We start from the raw sequence: 21,864 nt of genomic DNA, 5'->3' as shown, positions 1-21,864 counted from the left end.
ATCTACTTTCAGTACTGGGTTGATAGTGACTTTAAAATCACCATAGATGCTGACAGACCCATTCTTCTTGGCTACTGGAACCACTGGCATTGCCCATGGCTCCATTCAAACTTGGAAAGAATTCCTTCAGTTTCTATGCAATCTAGCTCACTTGCTACTTTATCACAGATGATATAAGGAACAGGCCAGGCTTTGCAGAATTTGAGTGTGGCATTTTAATTGAACACTATTTTATCCTTGGTATGTTTGAGTTTTCCAATATCATCCTTGAACATTGCTGTGCCATCATCCAGTACCTTTCTTAATGTGCTTTCAGTTGACTCTATTATAGTGATGTGGCATGCAAATGATGGATAGATCTCAAATTAAATTGTAGTTGTCTCAGGCAATCACAGCCTCACAATGCTGGCCTTCTTGTTTTTACTACATCATGCCCAAAGTGACTTGTTGGTTGTTGTAGTTCATTGTTACAAATGTCATTCCACAGGAGTTCTTTTTTCCAGTGGAAGTTCTTAGTTGGATATCTCCAGACTTCAGTTCAGTATCTTTGAAACACCATTCAAACTCATTTTGTGGAATGACTGAGCAGCCAAACCAGTATGCAATTCCATTTTAATTCATTTGCCATTCACCACTGATGTAAGCCATATTGCTGGTCTCCTGTTAGTTTTCACATTGTAATTCTCAAGGCTACCCAATCCTGCAACTGTTTCATCATTATCAGACTTTTCATCAGCAGCATGTAGATTAGTTCTCTTCTTGAAACTGCAACTTGACTTTTTATCTTTTTCTCTTCCCTCTGCAGCCCACTTATTTCTGTCTGTCCGACATGTTCTTTGTATGTGTCCTACCCTTTTGCATTTTCTGCAAGTTTTGCCTTTAAATTTGTATTTGTTTCATCTACATGCGCTCCTGCCACAACAGTAACACAATTTGTTTAGCCAGGCAGGTTTCTGTTTGGACACTGCAATTTTGTTCATGGTCACTTTCATTCCTGTATGCAACTCAATTTTGTCTCTGTCTGCTGTTTCCATTGATACAGCTATTTCAACTGCTCTTTTAAATGTAAGTTGTGCTTCAGTTAGGAGCCATTTTTGAATGCTTTCTTGTAAGATTACACAAATTAAACAATCTCTCTGTACATCATTAAACCCATTATTGAACTAACAATGCTCAGACAATCTCCTCAATTCAGCCACGTACGCTGAAATTAACTCCCCTTTCTTTTGAAACCTCCACTTATGGAACCTAAAATGTCATGTAATCAACAATGGTTTTGGTTCCAAATGTTTCTGTGTGATATCAGCAAAACTCATATTGGCTGGTTTGATTGGAGCAGTCAAACTTCTAAGCCAACTATATGACTTTAAACCCATTTTATTCTTAGTCACAGTTTATGACTCATCTGTTTTATGACTTTTCAGAGAATGTTGTAAGTCCTATTTGTATTGGCACGTTGTGGTGAAATGTCAAATGTGTCAGGGTGAATTGCACATAGAAGTCCTGAGACCCACTGAGCATGATGTCCCCTGGAAATGTTCACTTGTCTAATATAGTGAGGGTTATGTAGATTTTACACTCTATTTGCAGAAGATCCATTCTCAATGAGCAAATTTCCCAGCCTTTTGGTTCTGGACAAGAAGTCTGGACCTGAGGCTTCTAATGTTACTGTAGTAATCTTCAAAATCTTATTTCACTTGGTCTTTCCTGATTAACAGTGGGAATAAACAACCATTCAGGGAGGAAATGTCATTTCCTAACAGTTGTTCTAGTGTGGCTGTTTATAATCTCTGTGCAAAATTGCAAACCATGTAATGTAAGTGAAACTTTAATTTATTTGAAAGGATTATAAATCTTTATGCCAGCAGTTCAAAGATTCCAACAATAAGTAATACAGTGTTCCCATGAAGAGTCTTCTATATGGAGTATTTACCCTGCTGTACTTCCTGCAGAGACACAAGAGAGTGCAGTTGCTGGAATCTGGAGCAAAAAAAAACTCTGGAAGACTCAGTGGGTCAGGCAGCATCTGTGATGGGAAAGGAATGATTGATGTTGATGAGTTTTGACACAGGGTCTTGAACGTAACATCAACCACTCCTTTCCTCCAGTACTTCCGGTTTCTTTCCAATGATCAGACCTTGTCAGTTGTGCCAGCAATATCTGTTTGTATTTTGACTTAAATGTTGCTACCGCAGACTACAGGCACTACCTAGCAAAACATATTCAAATCTGTTGAGAAGCATCAGCTTAGGAATATTATATTTCACATTCACTCATGCAGTTATCCATTATAAGGAAGTAAAAGATTACCCTTACCTCATAGCCTGCAAGCCCAATTTCACCCTGAACACCCATACGACCAGGAGCACCCTAGTGAGAGGAAAGAAATGCTTATCTGACAACTGAATCAGGAAGCAAGAAATTATGGTGATATGTTGATTCATTTTAAATAACTTTATTGTAAATACATAACTTTCCCCCTTGCATTGATTATTAGGACTCAATGTATTGGAATGTGTAAACTTAAATAGAATTTCTGCACACGGATCTCACAGGCTGAGAATGAGTTTTATTTCTTAGTATATGTCAGACCCATGTTATCTCACATTGCAAAGCTGAAGTGGGCCTTGAACGCAATATAAACAAATCAAAAACAGTTTACTGAATTTAATGTGGAAAAATGCACAGCCTCTGTCAATACAATTCAGAGTTAACACGTTCTATGACTCTTTTTAACTTTGCATTCTTAGAACACCAAACACTGTACATAATAGCATAGTACAGACCCTTAGGCACACATGATATTGTGCCGACCTTTTAACCTACATTAAGATCAATCTAACCCTTCCCTCCTACATAGTCCTTCATTTCTTCTATCATCTGTGAGCCTAGATAAGAGTTTCTTAAATGCCCCTACCACCACCCCTGCCAGGGTGTTTCATATACCCACCAGTCTGTGTAAAGAACTTACTTCTGACAACCCCCCTCCCCAGAAACTTTCTTGTTGGCTTCCTAGTGATATGTTTAGTTCAGAAAAAAAAGTGATGTTTTTTAACGAAACTTTATACCAGAGATCCTCGTGTTCCTCGAGATCCCTTGGGCCCTTGGATTCCTACAGGTCCTTGCTCTCCTGGGGGTCCAGTTTCTCCCAGGTATCCCATGTGTCCTTTGCTGCCCTACACAACAACATATGAAAGGGTTAAAAGGTATCTCTTCACCGGCTAGTGATTCCGACATATTCTGGATAAGAAATATAGCAGTAGAGTCCAAGAAACAATTAAACCCTAAATATACTGAATAACTTTAGAAGGAAATCCACTTGAGCATTTATAATTTGAAACGTAGTAATTGTAAGATGGAGGATGGAGAGTGGTTATTGGAAAGGTATTAGGATAAAATAGTTGGATGGAATGCAATGCATTTTTAGAGGTGGAATCAAAGTTCATTTATTATCAAAGTGTGTATACAGAATACAACTCTGAGATTCACTCCCCTCCCCATCCTGCAGGCAGCCACAAAACAAAGAAACACCATGGAACCCGTTCCCAGAAAAACATCAAATGCCCAACGCATGAGAAAAAGAACTGTGTAAACGGCAAAAAGCGTGCGAAACAACACAGAGGATATCAACCTCAAACCAGGACTCCAGGACCATTCAGTTCAATTCGGTTCAGCACCGCTAGCCAATCATAGGCCGCAGAGCCACTCTTCACTGAAATGCCGCAGTCCTCACCGATTGCACCGATCAAACCAATCAAAAGCAGAGTAACCAACACCCAGAAACTAGCACCATGAACCTCAAAGTCCCCCAAAGCCATTCCACGGCCACAACCCTCGGCCATCAATCCTTGCAATTCAGAATCCTGCACTTTCCTCCGACGGCAGCAAGCGAGTGGGAGGAGAAGACCGGTGAAACGTAGGCAGACAACGCCGAACACCCGTGCGTCCTCTGCTCTCATCTTTGTCGTCTTCAACCTTGCTTGGCACCTCAGTTGAAGAGAAGCAATGGAATCGATCATGGATCCAGGCTTCCAGGTCACCAGGCCACACACTCTGCTCTCACCCTGACTGAACTCCTTCAGAGACGGCAGAACGGCAGATGCTGTTGATTTCCATAGATTGGATCACTTTACACTTTGCTGATGTGTCTTCTCCACCATCACAGAGGAAATGGTCTATTCATGCAAGTTTCCATAATTTGATAAGAGCATGAAAGTGCTACCTTCAATCAATACTAAATGGCAAGCATTAGAGTCTTTTAAAAATACTTCAGAGATGCAATGGTGTAACTCTCATATATTAGCAGTGTATGAAAAAAATGGTTGTTTTAAATGAATTTAACTTCTGGATGTTAGAATAATCTAGAAGGGCAAATAGAAATGAATGGCCTCATACTGAAAGAACGGTGGGTGGATACAATAATTGACAAGAAAAGGGACAAAGAATTGCCCAGGTAGTTGCAGAATGATGCTGTTGGGATACAGGCGGTTAGACCTGGATGTAAAAGTTGGCAAGTACTGAAAACTTTTTGATACTACCAAACAAGACACAAGTGCAACTAACCTTTCTGCCAGGTATTCCTCTTATCCCAGGTCTTCCTGGTTTTCCTTCAGGTCCCTAGGTAACAATAACAACATCGGTTAAGTCAATATACTGCACCCTGTCTGCACAACAACCACTTATTTAGCTGGTGGTACAAAAATAAAAAAGGGGCAGAAAATAAAAAGCAAATCAGACAACAGCTTGAAGGAGAACAGAGTTAACGTTACATGTTGACCCTTCGGTTATACTTATACTTTATTGTCGCCAAACAATTGATACTAGAATGTACAATCATCACAGCGATATTTGATTCTGCGCTTCCCACTCCCTGGATTACAAATATTAAATATTAAAAATAGTAAAAATTAGTAAATATTAAAAATTTAAATTATAAATCATAAATAGAAAATAGAAAAATGGAAAGTAAGGTAGTGCAAAAAAACCGAGAGGCAGGTCCGGATATTTGGAGGGTACAGCCCAGATCCGGGTCAGGATCCGTTCAGCAGTCTTATCACAGTTGGAAAGAAGCTGTTCCCAAATCTGGCCGTACGAGTCTTCAAGCTCCTGAGCCTTCTCCCGGAGGGAAGAGGGACGAGAAGTATGTTGGCTGGGTGGGTCATGTCCATGATTATCCTGGCAGCACTGCTTCGACGGCGTGCGGTGTAAAGTGAGTCCACGGACGGAAGATTAACTGGTGTTACATTGATCTGCGAAACCAGTTCTCAAAAACCGTTCGCTGACTGTGTTATAAGAAGAATGATTCTTCTGATTAGAACTGAATTCGGCCACTAACCTCTCTTCCCTCCCACCCACCGCTCCCTGGACTAAAGATATCTCATTAATTGTATGAAATTCTATCCAATACGGTGGTCAGGAACTGGTGAATGAAACTCAGCTGAACTCAGTGGGTTGAAAGGTAGAATGGATTCAAGAAAGCCACCCACCTTTAGATGAAGTACGCTATCTGTAGTTCTAGATTTTGATTGGGTTGGGGATAAACTCATGACTTTGTAATGCATACTGTATATCTAAAACTTCAATATTACAAAACTCTAGAACTTCTGATCACAAACAAGAGAAAATCTGCAGATACTGGAAATCCAGGCAACAGACACAAAAGGCTGGAGGAACTCAGCGGGCCAGGCAGCATCTATGGAGAAGAGTAAACAGTCAACATTTCGGGACTTTTTTCCATAGGTGCTGCCTGGCCTGCTGTGTTCCTCCAACATTTCATGTGCGTTGTCCAGAACTTCTGTGCAATTCTTAGGTTTTGATGAAATCCAAATATAATGCCTAAACAGACACCTTTCAATTTCAGGGAAATTTGACACTAACTTTATAACTTGCTTGATGAAATCAACCGAAGAATTACTGTAATAAATCGAATCAATTAAATAGTTTCAAATCTGTGCAGAACAGTATAACCAGGTTAAGCAGCAGCAGTTGTTCAGAAATCACTCTTGTAGGAAAGGAGAGTTGTGCAAATTTCACATGTTGATTGAAAAAAATTTATATTGGGGAGACCTAAGGAGGATAAAAATTATTCTTTCTACAACTTTAACAAACATATCAAATCAACAGGAAGTTATCATTTGAATAATTTTATATTCAGGGTTCATTCAAGTTTCTGCCATGGCACTGGACTATTCTCCCCTTATTTTGTCATAATTTCAGTGATTCATTTCCTCTTTTTTTTCTTTAGAGTCGATTTTACGTGGAATCCAAAGAGACAAATTTCACTGCCAATGATTCAGCATGATCTTTTTTTAAGCGTTTTTTTTCCCTCTTGCATACTTGGTAATTTTGCATTCCCAAAAGACCATTTCTACTTGCTAGAAAAGTGAAAAGCTGAAGGAAATTTTCTATAGAGCGTTTTGAGCAAAATGAATATTTCCTTGCCCTAGAGAGATAGCCACACTAATGGTGATGACAACCCTGTAATATCAACTTCAGCATTGTTGTAACAGCTACCAGTTAATTGTGTGAAGGGTTTTATATGTACAAAGTTTACTTAACTGCTCAGAGCAAGGTCCTAAAGCCCTCTTAATAAACACCCATTATCTGTGACATCATTCATTTGTCTGCAAATGACCAAAACACAGGAGACCATTTATTGCAGTACCTCAATATGAATTTTCTGGAGGGCTGGGATGTTGGTGGGAGAGAGATGAGAATAAATGAACTCAGACTGCTTTCCCACAACCCGAATATTTGGAGTAATTTACAGAAATGAGATTGGGGCCAGGAGCAGACTTTTTATTACAGATCTGATTAGCCTCAGGATAGAGTAAATAGAATTTAGGTTTGCACTGCAAATCTCCTTTGTGTACAATTATTATTTCATAGTTGCGTTGAATTTCAGGAAAATCAAACAGCAAGAAACAGAAGTAAGTCAACCTCAGTAATGCCCTCTGTCCTCTCCCATAAGACTCCCCCTTTCTCCAGCACTTTATCTCTTGCACCATCGACTTCCCAGCTCTTCACTTTACTCCTCCCCTTCTCCCGGTTTCACCTCTCACCTACTACCTTGTACTTCTTCCTCTGACCCCTCCCCCCCGCAACCTTCTTACTCTGACTTCTTGTCTTTTTTCTCTCCAGTCCTGAAGAAGGGTCTCAGCCCAAAGTGTTGACTGTTTACCCTCTTCCGCTGATGCCACCTGGCTAGCCGAGTTCCTCCAGCATCTTGCGATTTTGCGTGTGTGGCTCAGTCATGTTGCTTCAACAAAACTAAATGACTCACAATATGTGATGTACAATTTAACCATCAATAGATTCTAGTTATGAATAGAAGTCCAATTTAAGTACATCTTATACATATTTATATCTCGCCCTCTATTTATATCTTGCAATGACATGGAAAGAGCTATTCCACGTAATACAGCCTAACGCTGGTTCCCAAGGGAGCAATTCCATCTGACTCATTCCCCCATTCCTTATTTTCATGCAGTGCTGCTACTCATTCCCCTTCACACACAAACACAAGAGATCCTGCAGATGCCGGAAATCTTGAGCAACACACACACACACAGAATGCTGGAAGAACTCAGCAAGTCAGGCAGTATCTAAGGAGGGGAGTAAAGAATCGACGTTTCAGGCAGAGATCATCAGACTTGCTGAGCTCCTCCAGCTTTTTGTGCGTGTGTGTGTGTGTTGTACTTTCGCACATACTTACCAATTCCTCTTTGATTCTTTTTTGCCATTAAAGGCAAAAGATCAGCTTTATCTGTCACAAGTACAGTGAAGCATCGAAGCATACAGTGAAGTGCATTGGTTGCATTGGTTGCGTTGTGAATGTGCTGGCAGCAGCCTGCAAGAGTCACCATAGTATCCGTACCAACAACTAACTAACCAGAGCTGGCATGTCTTTGGAATGTGGGAGGAAACCGGAACGCCCAGAGGAAACCAATGTACAAGCTCCTTACAGGCAGAAGGGGGAATTGAACCGTGATTTTCCGGCTGGCGCTGTAAAGCATTACGGTAATTGCTGTGCTGTTGTGCCACCGCTAACCTAGTCTGCTGGTAATTTAAAGGGACATCGTTAGATGTGGGATGAAAACAGGACCTGCAGAGGAAATAGAATATGGTCACAGGAGGAATGCGCCAACGCTGTGCCCGAGAACAGGATTAAACCCAGCTCCCCAGAGTCGTGAGACAGCCGCACTAAGCACTTCACCGCCGTGCCACTGCAAAGCGACGTCATTTTCAATGAGAATTCTGGGGCTGGCAAATGAGATGAGATCAGTTAATTCCCAAAAAACAGTTGCACTGATATCTGAGCCAGATTTGAAAAGATTTAAGTGTAATCTGGGGATACATATGCTTTCTGGCAGCAGCTTGTAAAAATGCTTTCTAGTTTTAAAAATATCCCTCCGTTTCGCAATCACGCATAAGACTTCAATAAAATTTAAATGAGTGGTTTAGGAAAAGATGACATCACTTTCATTTTATTGGTTATTCAGGAAACTAAACGTAAACAGATAATCTGACAAAAGACAACTTGACAAATCGCCTGATAATTCACCCTGTTAATAAAAAGTTCTTACTATATGAATTATTTAACTTCATGATATATCCATTCCAATTTCACAGACATCTTTGTTTTATTATCCTGCGGCAAAGGGAGAAACCTCTACTCTTCCTACTTCACCATGGTGCCCATCAATGCGGCATTACAAAAAGGCAATGTAACAAGGGGAGAATAACTTGTAAGATTTCTGCATCTGGTGGCCACCTGAACGTCAGCAGAAGAAACGTCACTGGAAGAAACTAGACATAAAGTTATTTGAGGCTAAAATGAGTCTTTGCTCGCTGAAAATTCAAAGCCAAGGTTTAAACATTAGACTTCAGGATGGACATGGATTTCACAAGGTCCTCAGTGAAAGGCTGGTCCAAAATATGAACTGGCGTATTTGTGGAGCTCTCATGATGCAAAGACATGCATCATGAATGGTTAGATCTTAAGGAGTATTGAAGAACAGAGGGATCTTGCTGTGAAACTCCACAGATCTTTGGCAACACAGGTTACACAATATAGTTAGGAAACCATAAGGGATACCACTCTTCATTAGTCAGGGCAGAGAAAGGTTATGGTTCAATGTTATAATTTAATTAATTTAGAGATACAGTACAGTAACTGGCCCTTCCAGCCCAACATCCCAATTACACCCACGTAACCAATTAACCTTCTAACCCTTATGTCTTTGGTATGTGGGAGGAAATCAGAGCACCCGGAGGAAACACACACAGTCGCGGGAAGAACGTACAACCTGCTTCCAGACAGCGGCAGAAATGAACTCAGGTTGCTGGCGATGTAATAGTGTTACGCGAACCGCTATGCTAACATGCCGCCCCCTTTAGGCACGCTTGATTGGTGTACTGCTTGCAGTTCTGATCTTCAAGGTAGAGGAAGGATGCACCAGTAGAGGTGAGTGTGTAGAGGAAATTCACAGGATATTGCCTGGGATGAGGAAAGACTGGAGAAGCTAGGTCTTTTCTCCACGGAACAGAGGAGGCTAATGGGGAATGTTATTTTTTTATTTATTTAGATATAGCGTGGAATAGCCCCTTCTGGTCCTTCGAGCCAAGCCACCCACCAATCCCCTGACTTAACCCTAGCCTAATCAGGTGACGATTTACAATGACCAATCAACGTACCAACCAGTACTTCTTCGGACTGTGGGAGAAAGCCGAAACCCACATGGCGACGGGGAGAACATAAGAAATAGGAGCAGGAGTCGGCCATCTGGCTCGTCGAGCCTGCTCCACCATTCAATAAGATCATGGCTGACCTGACCATGGACTCATCTCCACTTACCCGCCTTTTCCCTATAACCCTTAATTCTCCTACTATGCAAAAACCTATCCAACTTTGTCTGAAATACACTTACTGAGGTAGCCTCCACTGTTTCATTGGGCAGAGAGTTCCACAGATTTACCACTCTCTGGGAATAGTTCCTCCTCGTCTTCATCCTAAATCTACTCCCCCGAATCTTGAGGCTATGTCCCCTAGTTCTAGAGAACATTCTCACTCCTTACAAACAGCGTGGTATGTGACTGAGGCAAGTAAAGTGATGTGGCATTTAAATAGGAAGTCTGTAGAAAACAAACCTCCATATCAGAGATAGAGAAAACTAGAGGACCTGGGACCTGGGGAAGGAGGGGGCAGGATTCATCAGGGATATTCTTCCCTCTGTCTGGTTTCCTTCTGAATATATCTTAGCCATTTTCCCCAAACTCTTCCGGTGGTAATGAGCTCAATATTCCAAACACAAAAATCACAGAGATGTCCAAGTCCCCAGATGGTTGTGACAAAAATTCTACTGTAAGCAGCTATCAAAGACTTTACTGAATATGAATTTATGCCTGCAGGAATGCTTTGCGGTTCGTCCAATTTCATTTCTATTCTGTTCGAATGTAGCTTGCTGGACTATTTCAGAGGGCAGTTAAGAAATGCTGTGTATCTGGAGTGACGTACAGACCAGACTGGACAAAGATTATTGAACTTGTTGGTTTTTTTTATGCTCACTTGGTAGTTTCGTGGTCACCATGATTGAGAATAGGCTTCCGTTACAGGACTTGAACCTATTTCCCTGAAAGGCAAGCTCAGGTTTCTGGTTGAAGGATCAACTGACTGGCCGAGGGTTAGAATAGACCAAGCTGCTTTCACCGAACCTACAGGAGGTTCTTCTACAACCCAGGTAAACACACCAATAATTTCCGTTGTGCCCTCTTCATTTGGACTGCCAACTGATACTGCATGGAAATACTCAACGTTCAAAGTATATATAAATTGTACAACCTTGAGATTCATCTGCTTACGGGCAGCCACAGAACAAGAAACCTAAAGAACCCAATTTTAAAAAGACCTGTACCTAACGTGCAGAGAGAGAAAAAAAGCACAAACCATGCAAACAGTAACAGCAAGCAACAGCACTCAGAGCCAAATTGAGTCTGTAGACCTGGAGCCTGGAGCAGCTGGAAAAGGCCCGTAGCCTCTGTCTCAGTTCATCACACAGCGAGGCAAGCTGCCGCTAAGCTCGCAGACACGAGGCGCGTTGCAGCCAGAGCAGTCTCACAGCCTCAGCATTGCGGAGGGAGGAGTAACCACTGTGGAAGAGCGAATGGAATCAGCCTGATCCTCGCCACTGGTCCCAACACCCTGCCTGATTGGTTTATCCGGACCGGTGTTTAAATTACTCAGACACCGGGTCATGCCCCACATTAAGGCCCGGGCCGTGCTGCAGTGAAACGCTCTGGGCCCAGACCTCGCCTCCCAGCCCGTACTCGACCTTTCCAAATCGGCTCATCGCTTAGATCAATCCAACCTCGCTCCTGCTTTAGGTGGACGCGCTCTGAAATGCCTCTCTGATTTGCTTTGTTCCAACTCCATTGCTGACTCCAGCACCGTCTCGACCTCGCTTCCCCTCAAACATGCCACACTCCAATTTGGCACGCACCGTCATGGCTTGACCCTTGAGTCAGCATTGCCTTTGTTGATCTCCTCACTGTTTGCAGTGATAGTTTACCACAAGTTACCACATTAAAAGTGTTGTTAATAAAGTACTTAGTCGCATTTCTTGCCTTATAAACCACCAGTAAGCTGTCATCCAACTTCAGGAGTGCCATCTTAAATTGCAAGTCTCTGCCTATTATTGTCTGAAAATAGTTAATATGAATCCAGAAAATTCACCATCAAAAGTTTTGTGGGTATACCCACACCAAACGGACAGTAGCAGTTTAAGAAGAAAGCTCATTATAGCCTCCTCAAAGACAATAAACCACTGAATCAGCCTGCAACATCCACATCCCTTGAATGAATAATAAAACAATGAAATAATTATGTTTATTATGTCAATTTAAATATTTCCGACTGGATCACAAGGAATTCCATACAGCAAGACTATGAGGGAAGATTACTGACAATGTTGTTGTGAATAGTTGAACCCTTTATTGAAACAGTATTCACTCATTTGCATATTTAAGGTGAGGGAGCATGAAGAATCCATTGAAATACAGCTACAGACTTGCGGTCATTGAGATGAGGATGCAGTATTGCTGGCTGTTGCCTTTGGCCGCATGGCCTTTTGACATTCTGTGTGGACTAAGTTCTGATTGCTACTGAAGCATTAGAGATGGCCAGTCATTGTACAGATACACACTGACAGATCAGGGGCAGATGTAATCTCAGTTTAGTAGAAGAAAGGCGGATATCATAAAAGGTGATCCCATTGGAGACCACAATGGTTGGCTGTATGTGGGGTCGGTAATACTGCCCACCATTTTTGTGTCTGTCTGCAAGGTAGAAAAGGATAGACACTAACATTGAGGAGGAAAAATGTTTCAGAAGTGTAAATCTTTGAAAACAAACAGCACATGCTCTGACTATGATTTTCCAATCTCCTTTAGCTTAGGGATGTTGCCAGGGAATTTGAAGATGACAAATCTCCAGGGAGGTAACTATCTTCTTTAGTTTTTGAGTTACAATCATAAACACTTTTCATGTTCTACCACTCCAATAAAATATTACCAATGTTGGATCGAAAATGTTAACTCTATTGCTCTCTCAAGAAGTGCGGCTTGAGTGGTTCAGTCTATAGGACTTTCTTTTTTTAATTCAGTAAATTCAGTACAAATTTTAAAAACGTAGTATTTTTTTCTTCTGGAAGTGTTACAAATCCTTTCCATCACATTCTACAATCTGTAAAAAAACAATAAAAAGACTTACAGGATATTCAGATGTAAGAACTTTATCTTTTCCCTTTTGAAGAAAAGAATCTGAGAGGATTTCAAAGAGAAATTTTGACACAGGGTATTTCCACTTGAAGGTGGGGCAACTTCAAGAGGAAAAACTCTGAAGGCTGTTAAAACAATCATCAAGAAATCAAATAATCCATCTTCATCAATAGCAGCGATGGGACTGAAAAACTTACTCTCAGATGGTGAGCAAATGGAATCAAACAGGTATACTTAAGGGAAGGCAGATAAGCTGTTGAGGCCCGCAATTAGCAATAAGGCTGCAATGGCACATGCACATTGGGATGGCCCAGAGTAGCATGGTCTGTTTCTGTGCTTTATATCTGATAAAATTTTATGTAAAATTACATTCCAGTTCTATCAAAGCCAACGTTTTTTATGCATTTCATTGACCGAATGTCGGTGGCTTTCTTCAAACTGAGGAGAATGACTTTAGGTAGATGATACCCCACTTACCTCACTGACTAGAGTTATCATTAAACAATCCTAAACTGATTTTGATATAGTTCTGCACTAACCCAAAAGATTTGCCTCAGTTCTATTCTGTAAACATAATAATTTCCTGTTTCCAAAACCAGATATTCTTTGGCTTCCTTGAATGAGAAGGCGGATTTTGTTTGAACTGCAATTTCATGAGGAGCTGTTTTGTGCTGTGGACATTCTATTTTCAGGAACAGGACTGTGGCTGTGGAACCTTACAAAGTGAAGGAGACTTTATCTCATTAGTTTGGCTGAATTCATCCATGAGGTGAAAGGCCAGCATCCAAACTGCAGAAGCATAAAGTCTGTATGCATTTCAGAGACTTACTACAGAGTGCAGCTTGGAAACTTCAATTTAGCAGAAGCTCGCCAAAACCTTACGCAGTGAAAAGTGTTAAAAATCTTCCAGGAATTTGTCCATTGGAATCACAGCAACAATGAATTTTCAGAGATTAGTTGTGAGATGTGTAATCTGAACAAATATTGGGGGCTGTCTAGACTGCAAGAATACAGTTTGGTCAAGAGCGCCAATTATCACCAGTATACACAGGATGTAAAATTTCAACCTAGTTCTGAAGCACCACTGCATGAACCTGTTTATCTAATTTGTATTGAACATACAGATGAATACACTGTCCATGAATATAGAACAGACATGTACTCATGCCTTGAGATTAAGAACATCAGAATCAGAAGCACTAAGAAAATAGGAGCAGGGGAAGAGCCTGGGCCTTCCCGCGTGCTGCTGTTCATGGTGATTTCTGATGGCTTCCACTCCCCCTTCTCCACCAGTTCATCATAACCCTCAGTTCCTCAATTATTCAATTACTTATCTATCTTCACCATAAAGCCACCATTTGGCTCACTGCTCCTGCTCTATCATTCAATATGTGGTTGATCTATCACCTTGGCGCCATTTTTCCCACCTTAACTTCACTCCATTAATATCTAAAATCTATTGATTCCTGTCTTGAACACACTGAGTGACTGAGCCTCTACCATTTTCTTGGGTAGCGAATTCCAAAGGTTCCCTCTACCCTCTGGGTGAAGAAATTTCATTCTCACTTCTTTGCTGAATGTTCAATCGGACATCAACATGATCTTCCAGCTGTGGTCTCACGGGGGTTCTTAGCAACTGGAGAAGAACGTAAATACTCTAGTAATCAAATCCTTTGCAATATTACCCCTTGATCATGATCCCACTAGGCCATTGTCTCACCAGCTTTATCTGCTCAGGGGATCTCCCTTCCACTGCTACCAATCTTATAGTTCCCGCACCCCGCACTTCTCGTTTCTACCTCCTGCCCAAGATCCACAAACCTGCCTGTCCAGGTAGACCCATTGTCTCAGCTTGCTCCTGCCCCACCGAACTCATTTCTGCATACCTTGACACTGTTTTATCTCCCCTTGTTCAATCCCTTCCCACCTATGTTCATGACACTTCTCACGTTCTGAAATTTTTCGGTGATTTTAAGTTCTCTGGCCCCCACCGCTTTATTTTCACCATGGATGTCCAGTCCCTATATACTTCCATCCCCCATCAGGAAGGTCTCAAAGCTCTACGCTTCTTTTTGGATTCCAGACCTAATCAGTTCCCCTCTACCACCACTCTGCTCTGTCTAGCGGAATTAGTCCTTACTCTTAATAATTTCTCCTTTGGCTCCTCCCACTTCCTCCAAACTAAAGGTGTAGCTATGGGCACCTGTATGGGTCCTAGCTATGCCTGCCTTTTCAAATCTCTTACTAGCTCTTCTTTCAGTTAGTCCTGATGAAGGGTCTCGGCCTGAAACGTCGACTGTACCTCTTCCTAGAGATGCTGCCTGGCCTGTTGCGTTCACCAGCAACTTATATGTGTGTTGCTTGAAATTCCAGCATCTGCAGATTTCCTCGTGTCATGCCTGCCTTTTTTGTTGGCTTTGTGGAACAATCCATGTTCCAAACCTATACTGGTATCTGTCCCCCACTTTTCCTTTGCTACATCGACGACTGAATTGGCGCTGCTTCCTGAATTGCATGCTGAGCTCGTTGACTTCACTAACTTTACCTCCAACTGTCACCCTGCCCTCAAGTTTACCTGGTCCATTTCCGACACCTCCCTACCCTTTCTAGATCTTTCTGTCTCTATCTCTGGAGACAGCTTATCTACTGATGTCTACTATAAGCCTATGGACTCTCACAGCTATCTGGACTATTCCTCTTCTCACCCTGTCTCTTGCAAAAATGTCATCCCCTTCTCGCAATTCCTCCGTCTCCGCCGCATCTGCTCTCAGGATGAGGCTTTTCATTCCAGGACAAAGGAGATGTCCTCTTTTTTAGAGAAAGGGTCTTCCTTTCCTCCATCATCAACTCTGCTCTCAAACGCATCTCTCCCATTTCACGCACAACTGCTCTCACCCCATCCTCCCACCACCCCACTAGGAATAGGGTTCCCCTTCTCCTCACCTACCACCCCACCAGCCTCCGGGTCCAACATATAATTCTCAGTAACTTCCGTCACCTCCAACGGGATCCCACCACTAAGCACATCTTTCCCTCCCCCACCCTCTGCTTTCCACAGGGATCGCTCCCTATGCGACGCCCTTGTCCATTCATCCCCCCCATCCCTCCCCACTGATCTCCCTCCTGGCACTTATCCTTGTAAGCGGAACAAGTGCTCCACATGCCTTTACACTTCCTCCCTCACCACCATTCAGGGCCCCAGACAGTCCTTCCAGGTGAGGCGACACTTCACCTGTGAGTCGGCTGGGGTGATATACTGCGTCTGGTGCTCTCGATGCGGCCTTCTATATATTGGTGAGACCCGACGCAGACTGGGAGATTGTTTTGCTGAACACCTACGCTCTGTCCGCCAAAGAAAGCAGGATCTCCCAGTGGCCACACATTTTAATTCCACATCCCATTCCCATTCTGATATGTCTATCCACGGCCTCCTCTACTGTAAAGATGAAGCCACACTCAGGTTGGAGGAACAACACCTTATATTCCGTCTGGGTAGCTTCCCCCCTCCTCTTTCTTTCTCCCTAGGCCTCCCGTCCTATTATCCTCTCATATCCCTTTTGACAATCAAATGTCCAGCTCTTGCCTCCATCCCTCCGCCTTCTGTCTTCTCCTATCATTTTGGATCTCCCCCTCCCACTTTCAAATCTCTTACTAGCTCTTCTTTCAGTTAGTCCTGACGAAGGGTCTTGGCCCGAAACATTGACTGTACCTCTTCCTAGAGGTGCTGCCTGGCCTGCTGCGTTCACCTGCAACTTTTATGTGTGTTGCTTGAAATTCTAGCATCTGCAGATCTCCTTGTGTTTGCAATGTGAGAGTCGCTTGCAGTGTCTGCAATTTAACCTTCAGTGACTTATTTACAAAGATACCAAGTCCTTATGAAGACCAATATCGTTCAATCTCTCACTGCTTACAAAATACACTACCTTTATACTTTTCCACAAAACTGACCTTCTGTTTTCCCACTTATATTGCATCTGCCATATTCTTACCGTCATGGAAGCTTCTGGGTCTCTCCTGGAGCCACTCTGCGCCTTCCACATGCCCACTCTGCCACTTAACTTTGCAGTAAACATTCTTGTTCCCCTCATCTAAATCGCTGATATAGATTGTAAGCATCTGGGGACCCAGTTCACTAATCACAGCTTCCTAATCAGATTAAAAACCATTATTTATACTCTCTGCTTTCTGTCTGCTAACTAATTCTCAAGCCATATCAATATATTATTCCCAAAGCCATAAATTCTGATTTTATTTAATCTTGAGTGCCTCTTAGTAAAGGCTTTCTTGCCCATATAAATTAGCTTGTAATTATGATCTGGTAATTATGATTTTAAAATACACCAACAGATTTGTCAAACATAATTTCCCTTTTGTAAATCCATATTAATTCTAACCAATGATATTACTATTACTACTTTCTTCAAGTATATTTTAGTATTTTTCTAACTGCTGATGTTAGGCTAATTGCCCAATATTGTAGATCTCGGTTTTATATCCTTTTTTAAATAGAGTTCAGCAATCTCTGGACACCATCGCAGAATCTATGGAATATTGGAAAATACCAGCCAGTGTATCTACCTTCTCCACTGCCACCTCCTTCAAAATAGCAAGATCAGGTCTTGGGGACATGCCACCTTTCAGACCTATTATTTTCTTCCTAACAGGTTATCACTAATGCACTTTTATTTTAGCTCCTTTACTGAAGTTAATTTTTTTGTCAGTCTATCAAGTCCTGCCCGACTTGGCCTGAAACGTCGACTGTAACTCTTGCTGCCTGGCCTGCTGAGTTCCTCCAGCATCTTGTGTGTGTTGCCCAGATTTAGTACTCTGACTTCAGATTGAATGCTACGAGAATGTTTGCACAGTCTCTGGACATTACGGTAGAATGGGTGCATATGTTGTGGTATGAGGCTCTGGTTATTAGAGACCTGGAAGAGTCACTAGGAGATTTCCTACTCTTCACTGTCTACAGGGAGGAGAGATTGCCAAATCCCTGATTGATTTATGCAAACTCAGGCCAACATGAACTTGAATTAAGAGCTAACTCATTCCAGATTTCACTGGCCTGGGTCCCAACTTCTGAAAATTAATGGGGACAGTTAATCTTATGGTCCAACCTGACTGAATAAACTCAATAGCAAAAGTCCCCAAAAAAAGGGAATTTAAATGAGTCTTTTCAGTAGGAGCCTATTTAACTCATTCTTGTCCTTTCAGCCAAATCTTTATGGTCCCTTATTAATTTCACTTACTGAAAAGCAATGAATGCGCGAGACTCTCAAATTGTAGTCATAGTTAAGTATGAGGTGTTTCTATTGCACAATGAATTGGCCAAGGCATTTTCAGTGCAGACTGTGGACAACTGTAATAAAAATATGAAGCACTCAGCAGATCAACTATCGTTTGTGGAGAAACAGCACAGCATCTGCAGACTTTCTTGTGGTTATTAATATTTCAGGTTTAATAACCTTTCATCCGAACTGGAAAATATATTAGAGAGTTTACATAAATCACTCCACAATTTGGCAAACTCTTCTCCCTGTGGTTGGTTAATAGAGTAGAAAATTCCCCAATGGCTTATCCAGGTCACTTTAATAAACAGACCCTTACACCACAACAGAAGCAAAGAGGGTGCAATCCTTTTATATATTCACATAAGATGTATTCCACTCTCTGCTTTATGGTGCTGGTACCATGTGGAAGAAGAAGAATGCACAGGAGCGTCACAACAGGATGTAAGAAGAAAAAAGGATAGGCAAAAAGGTCCTTCTGCAGGCAAACATGAAGCAGGCACAAGAATTTTTAGAAGCGTTGGTCTCTTCTGATAACTCTGTACATAAACCCATCGAAATTAGCGCCATCAATAAACCTCTAAGAGCCAAAGAAATGTGAGCCAATAGGATTCAAAGGCCAGCTGAAGGGGTAGCCAATGAGGACCGAGGATGCGAACAGGAGGCTATAAAAGCGCGAGCACTCCCAGAGGGAAACACAAACAATTGCACTGAGGATATCACCCTCGACTGCCGATGAAGTGTCTGCAAGCGAATTGCCAAGCTCGGTGAACACAGCAACATTAAACCACCACTTTTGTTTTGTTCTTTCAGTCACCTCCTTTTGCCACTTCATTTCTGCACTTCTTATTTTCTGCCCTGCACCCTTTTCTGTGTTGTCCTGTACTCATTTAAATTTATTAATGCTTTTCTATTTCCATTCATTTTTCACCTAAGCTGGTAATTTGTCTCTCTGTCTTCTGATGCTGTTTTACCAGGAGAACGCTTCCATCATTTTATCTATACTGTGACGTTACTGATTTACAAACCTATGGGTAATCAGACGTTTCATTCTCATTTGTAACAGCAGTATTAAAATTTTAAATCACTTATTAAACACTCTGGCATTCTGAGAACCCTTCCATTTCTGAGAAATCCAAAAATACCTCCAAATATATGCTCAGTATTCTCTCCAGTCATACTCAGTATTTCCATACATGCTCAGTAATGCCTGCTCTTTAGTCAGCGGGAGGTAATTACTTGTGTACGGAAGAAAAGAGTTAATGAAATGAGCTATGAAGATGATTTGCAAAACAAGATTACGTGTAAAAGAAATTAAATTTATTTTCCATAAGAATAAAATGGATTTAGATATTAATTATAAAATTATGATACATGCATTCTTTAGATTTTAGCATTTGTTTCGGTAAATTAGAATGCGCTCCAGGTTACTTCAACCTAATTGGTTTGAGATACACTTCAGGTGCAGATTGTACAGATTGTTAGAAAATATCCAAAAGCAGTTCTGCTGAAGAAATAGAATGAGGCATTTCTGACATTTTTGCTCAATGAATGTCTTTATACCTGTACTCAAAACCATCTGTTGGTCTGATAAAAAACTGCTATTTTTAGAAATTTCAGAAATATCTTTAGAAATTATTTCAGCTCCAGAACCCAATGGCTTGGCTCACTTTCCATGTCCATCTGGCACCTGTTTCTCCACCAACTGATTGTACAACACTATAAAATGTCAGATTCAAATAACCTCCAGATGTTGTGTACCTGGTTCTTACATTTACTGTTCAACAATTTCCTTAATTACCAAACATTATAAAGAATTATAATTTGGGATGAAATACCCTTTGTTTGTAGTTTATTGTAGTATTTAAAAATTAATCTCCAAAAAATATGCAATCCCCTCTTTTGAATAAGTCACTCTTTCTAACAAAGACTCCATAGTATTTCTGAACAGTTTCACATGACACCTCAAAGCCGTTAAAAACCGCAGATAAGGATGTCAGCAAGTCATTGCTTCCTTGTTCAACTCCTTTGAGAATATTAATTAAGAATATAGGAAACTGCCTAAGAGGAGCTTGTCATAATCCACTGCCATAAAAGAAAGCATTAGAAGTGTTACTCAGCATGAAAAAGTGGAAACAATATTCATTAAAACATAAAACCTTGCCATTCTTTGGTAGAGTGAAAAGAAACCAGGTTAAAATGACATTTAGTTAAAGATCATCAGCATTCTTGAATTGCAAGACTTTTATGGTACTATTAAACGTAAACCAGCCTGCGTTTTCTATCTTAATTGTATTCTTATATTCCGTCTGAGTAGCCTGTAACCTGGTGGCATGAATATCGATTTATCGAATTTCTAGTAACTGTCCCCCTACCCCTTCTCCATTCCTGGTTCCCTCTCTCACTTTATCTCCTCACCTGCCCATCACCTCCCTCTGGTACTCCTCCTCCTTCCGGTCTTCTGCCCTCTCCTACCAGATTCTCTCTCCTCCAGCCCCTTACATCTTTCACCTATCAACTTCCCGGCTCTTCACTTCACCCTTCCCCCTCTCCCAGTTTCACCCAGCACCTACCACCTTGCAATTCTTCCTCCCCTCCCCCTACCTTCTGACTCTGACTTCCCCTTTTTCTTTCCAGTCCTGATGAAGGGTCTCGGCCCGAAACATCTTCTTTCCATAGAAGCTGCCTGGCCTGCTGAGTTCCTCCAGCATTTGTGTGTGTTGTTTCTCCTAAGTTCAGTATGGTTTATGGTGCCATAATATTTATTTTTAATAGTTACAGAGAATTGGTTCTTTAACGGATGACCCAGACTTTATAAGACAAAATAACCTCCTGGTAAACCAATTTCCTTATCCTAAGATGAGAAGACAACATTGCTGGGATCAACTGCCTACTTCTCAAATGGAACTAGGTGAATGAATAGACAACACTCTGCCATTTCTCCCCATACTTATGAGACAAATGTTTCCAGGAAATAAAACCCACATTTTCTGGATTATAACAGAATAACAGAATAATCCATGTGTTCCTGTACAGCATGTGACCTAACGTGAAATAATTCAGTGACCGAAACAACAGCCCAATTCTCTGATTGAAAGAGCCGATTTGATAATGCAATGCTTCAACAGTAAAATAACTAATGAAGCAATGATCTGTGTCCCAAACCGTGAAGAAATGCACAATCTGCTGTTTACTTCTCAGACAAGATCAGATACCACAGCGAAACACTCAGAATTCAAGATCATCAAGCAATAGGTGACAGCAGGAGTCATGCAGACTTAATTATAGTTGGACAACTTCATGCTATGGGTGAGAAATCCTTCTAAGTCATTCATGGGATGTTTGCATCCTTAAATCTACCTTATCAACAGAAAGCACACAATGTATTTTTGATTCTATGAGAACATCAGATCACTTTGCTTGCAAATTTTCTGTTGTTAATAAAGTTGAAATAGGAAGTCATGCTGGTGATCCAAGCATATTGTAAAACTGAACATGGTTAATAATTCTGTCAATAACCTTCCACTTACTTGTTTCTTTTGTCAGTGCTGTTTCTCTCTCTACAGATGCTGCCTGATCTGCTTTTATTTCAGATTTCCAGCATCTGCAATGTTTTGCATTTTGATTATAATATTATAATTCTACCTTCACAATTGCACTTTCCATCAGGAATGGAATTACTTAGTGGTAAATTGTGGCTATATCACACATCAGGAAACAAATAATTATTATATTAAATATTCCCACGCAGCAATATTCCTATGATGCAAGATACTTCAGTGTCATTGCTTGCAAATTGTTA

The 21,864-nt window shown here is 41.3% G+C and overlaps 1 protein-coding gene across 2 annotated transcripts in view; it reads right to left on the bottom strand.

Annotated features, from left to right (window-relative positions):
- col27a1b (collagen, type XXVII, alpha 1b) overlaps positions 1–21,864 on the bottom strand; it is a 483,649-nt gene that overhangs the window by 85,141 nt on the left and 376,644 nt on the right. For both annotated transcript variants that reach the window (XR_010021219.1, XM_063073617.1), the window contains exons 38-40: positions 4,564–4,617; positions 3,069–3,176; positions 2,317–2,370 (exon numbers count right to left, since the gene is read on the bottom strand). Coding sequence is in view for 1 of the 2 variants with exons in the window: in XM_063073617.1 (XP_062929687.1) it covers positions 2,317–2,370; positions 3,069–3,176; positions 4,564–4,617 (216 nt within the window). In the remaining variant the exon portion in view is untranslated. The remainder of the gene's footprint in view (positions 1–2,316; positions 2,371–3,068; positions 3,177–4,563; positions 4,618–21,864) is intronic.

The sequence above is a fragment of the Mobula hypostoma genome, chromosome 21 (assembly GCF_963921235.1).
Source record: "Mobula hypostoma chromosome 21, sMobHyp1.1, whole genome shotgun sequence".
NCBI lineage: Eukaryota > Metazoa > Chordata > Chondrichthyes > Myliobatiformes > Myliobatidae > Mobula > Mobula hypostoma.
The sequence above is the reverse complement of the archived record's forward strand: the minus strand, read 5'-3'. Positions and strand labels throughout refer to the sequence as shown.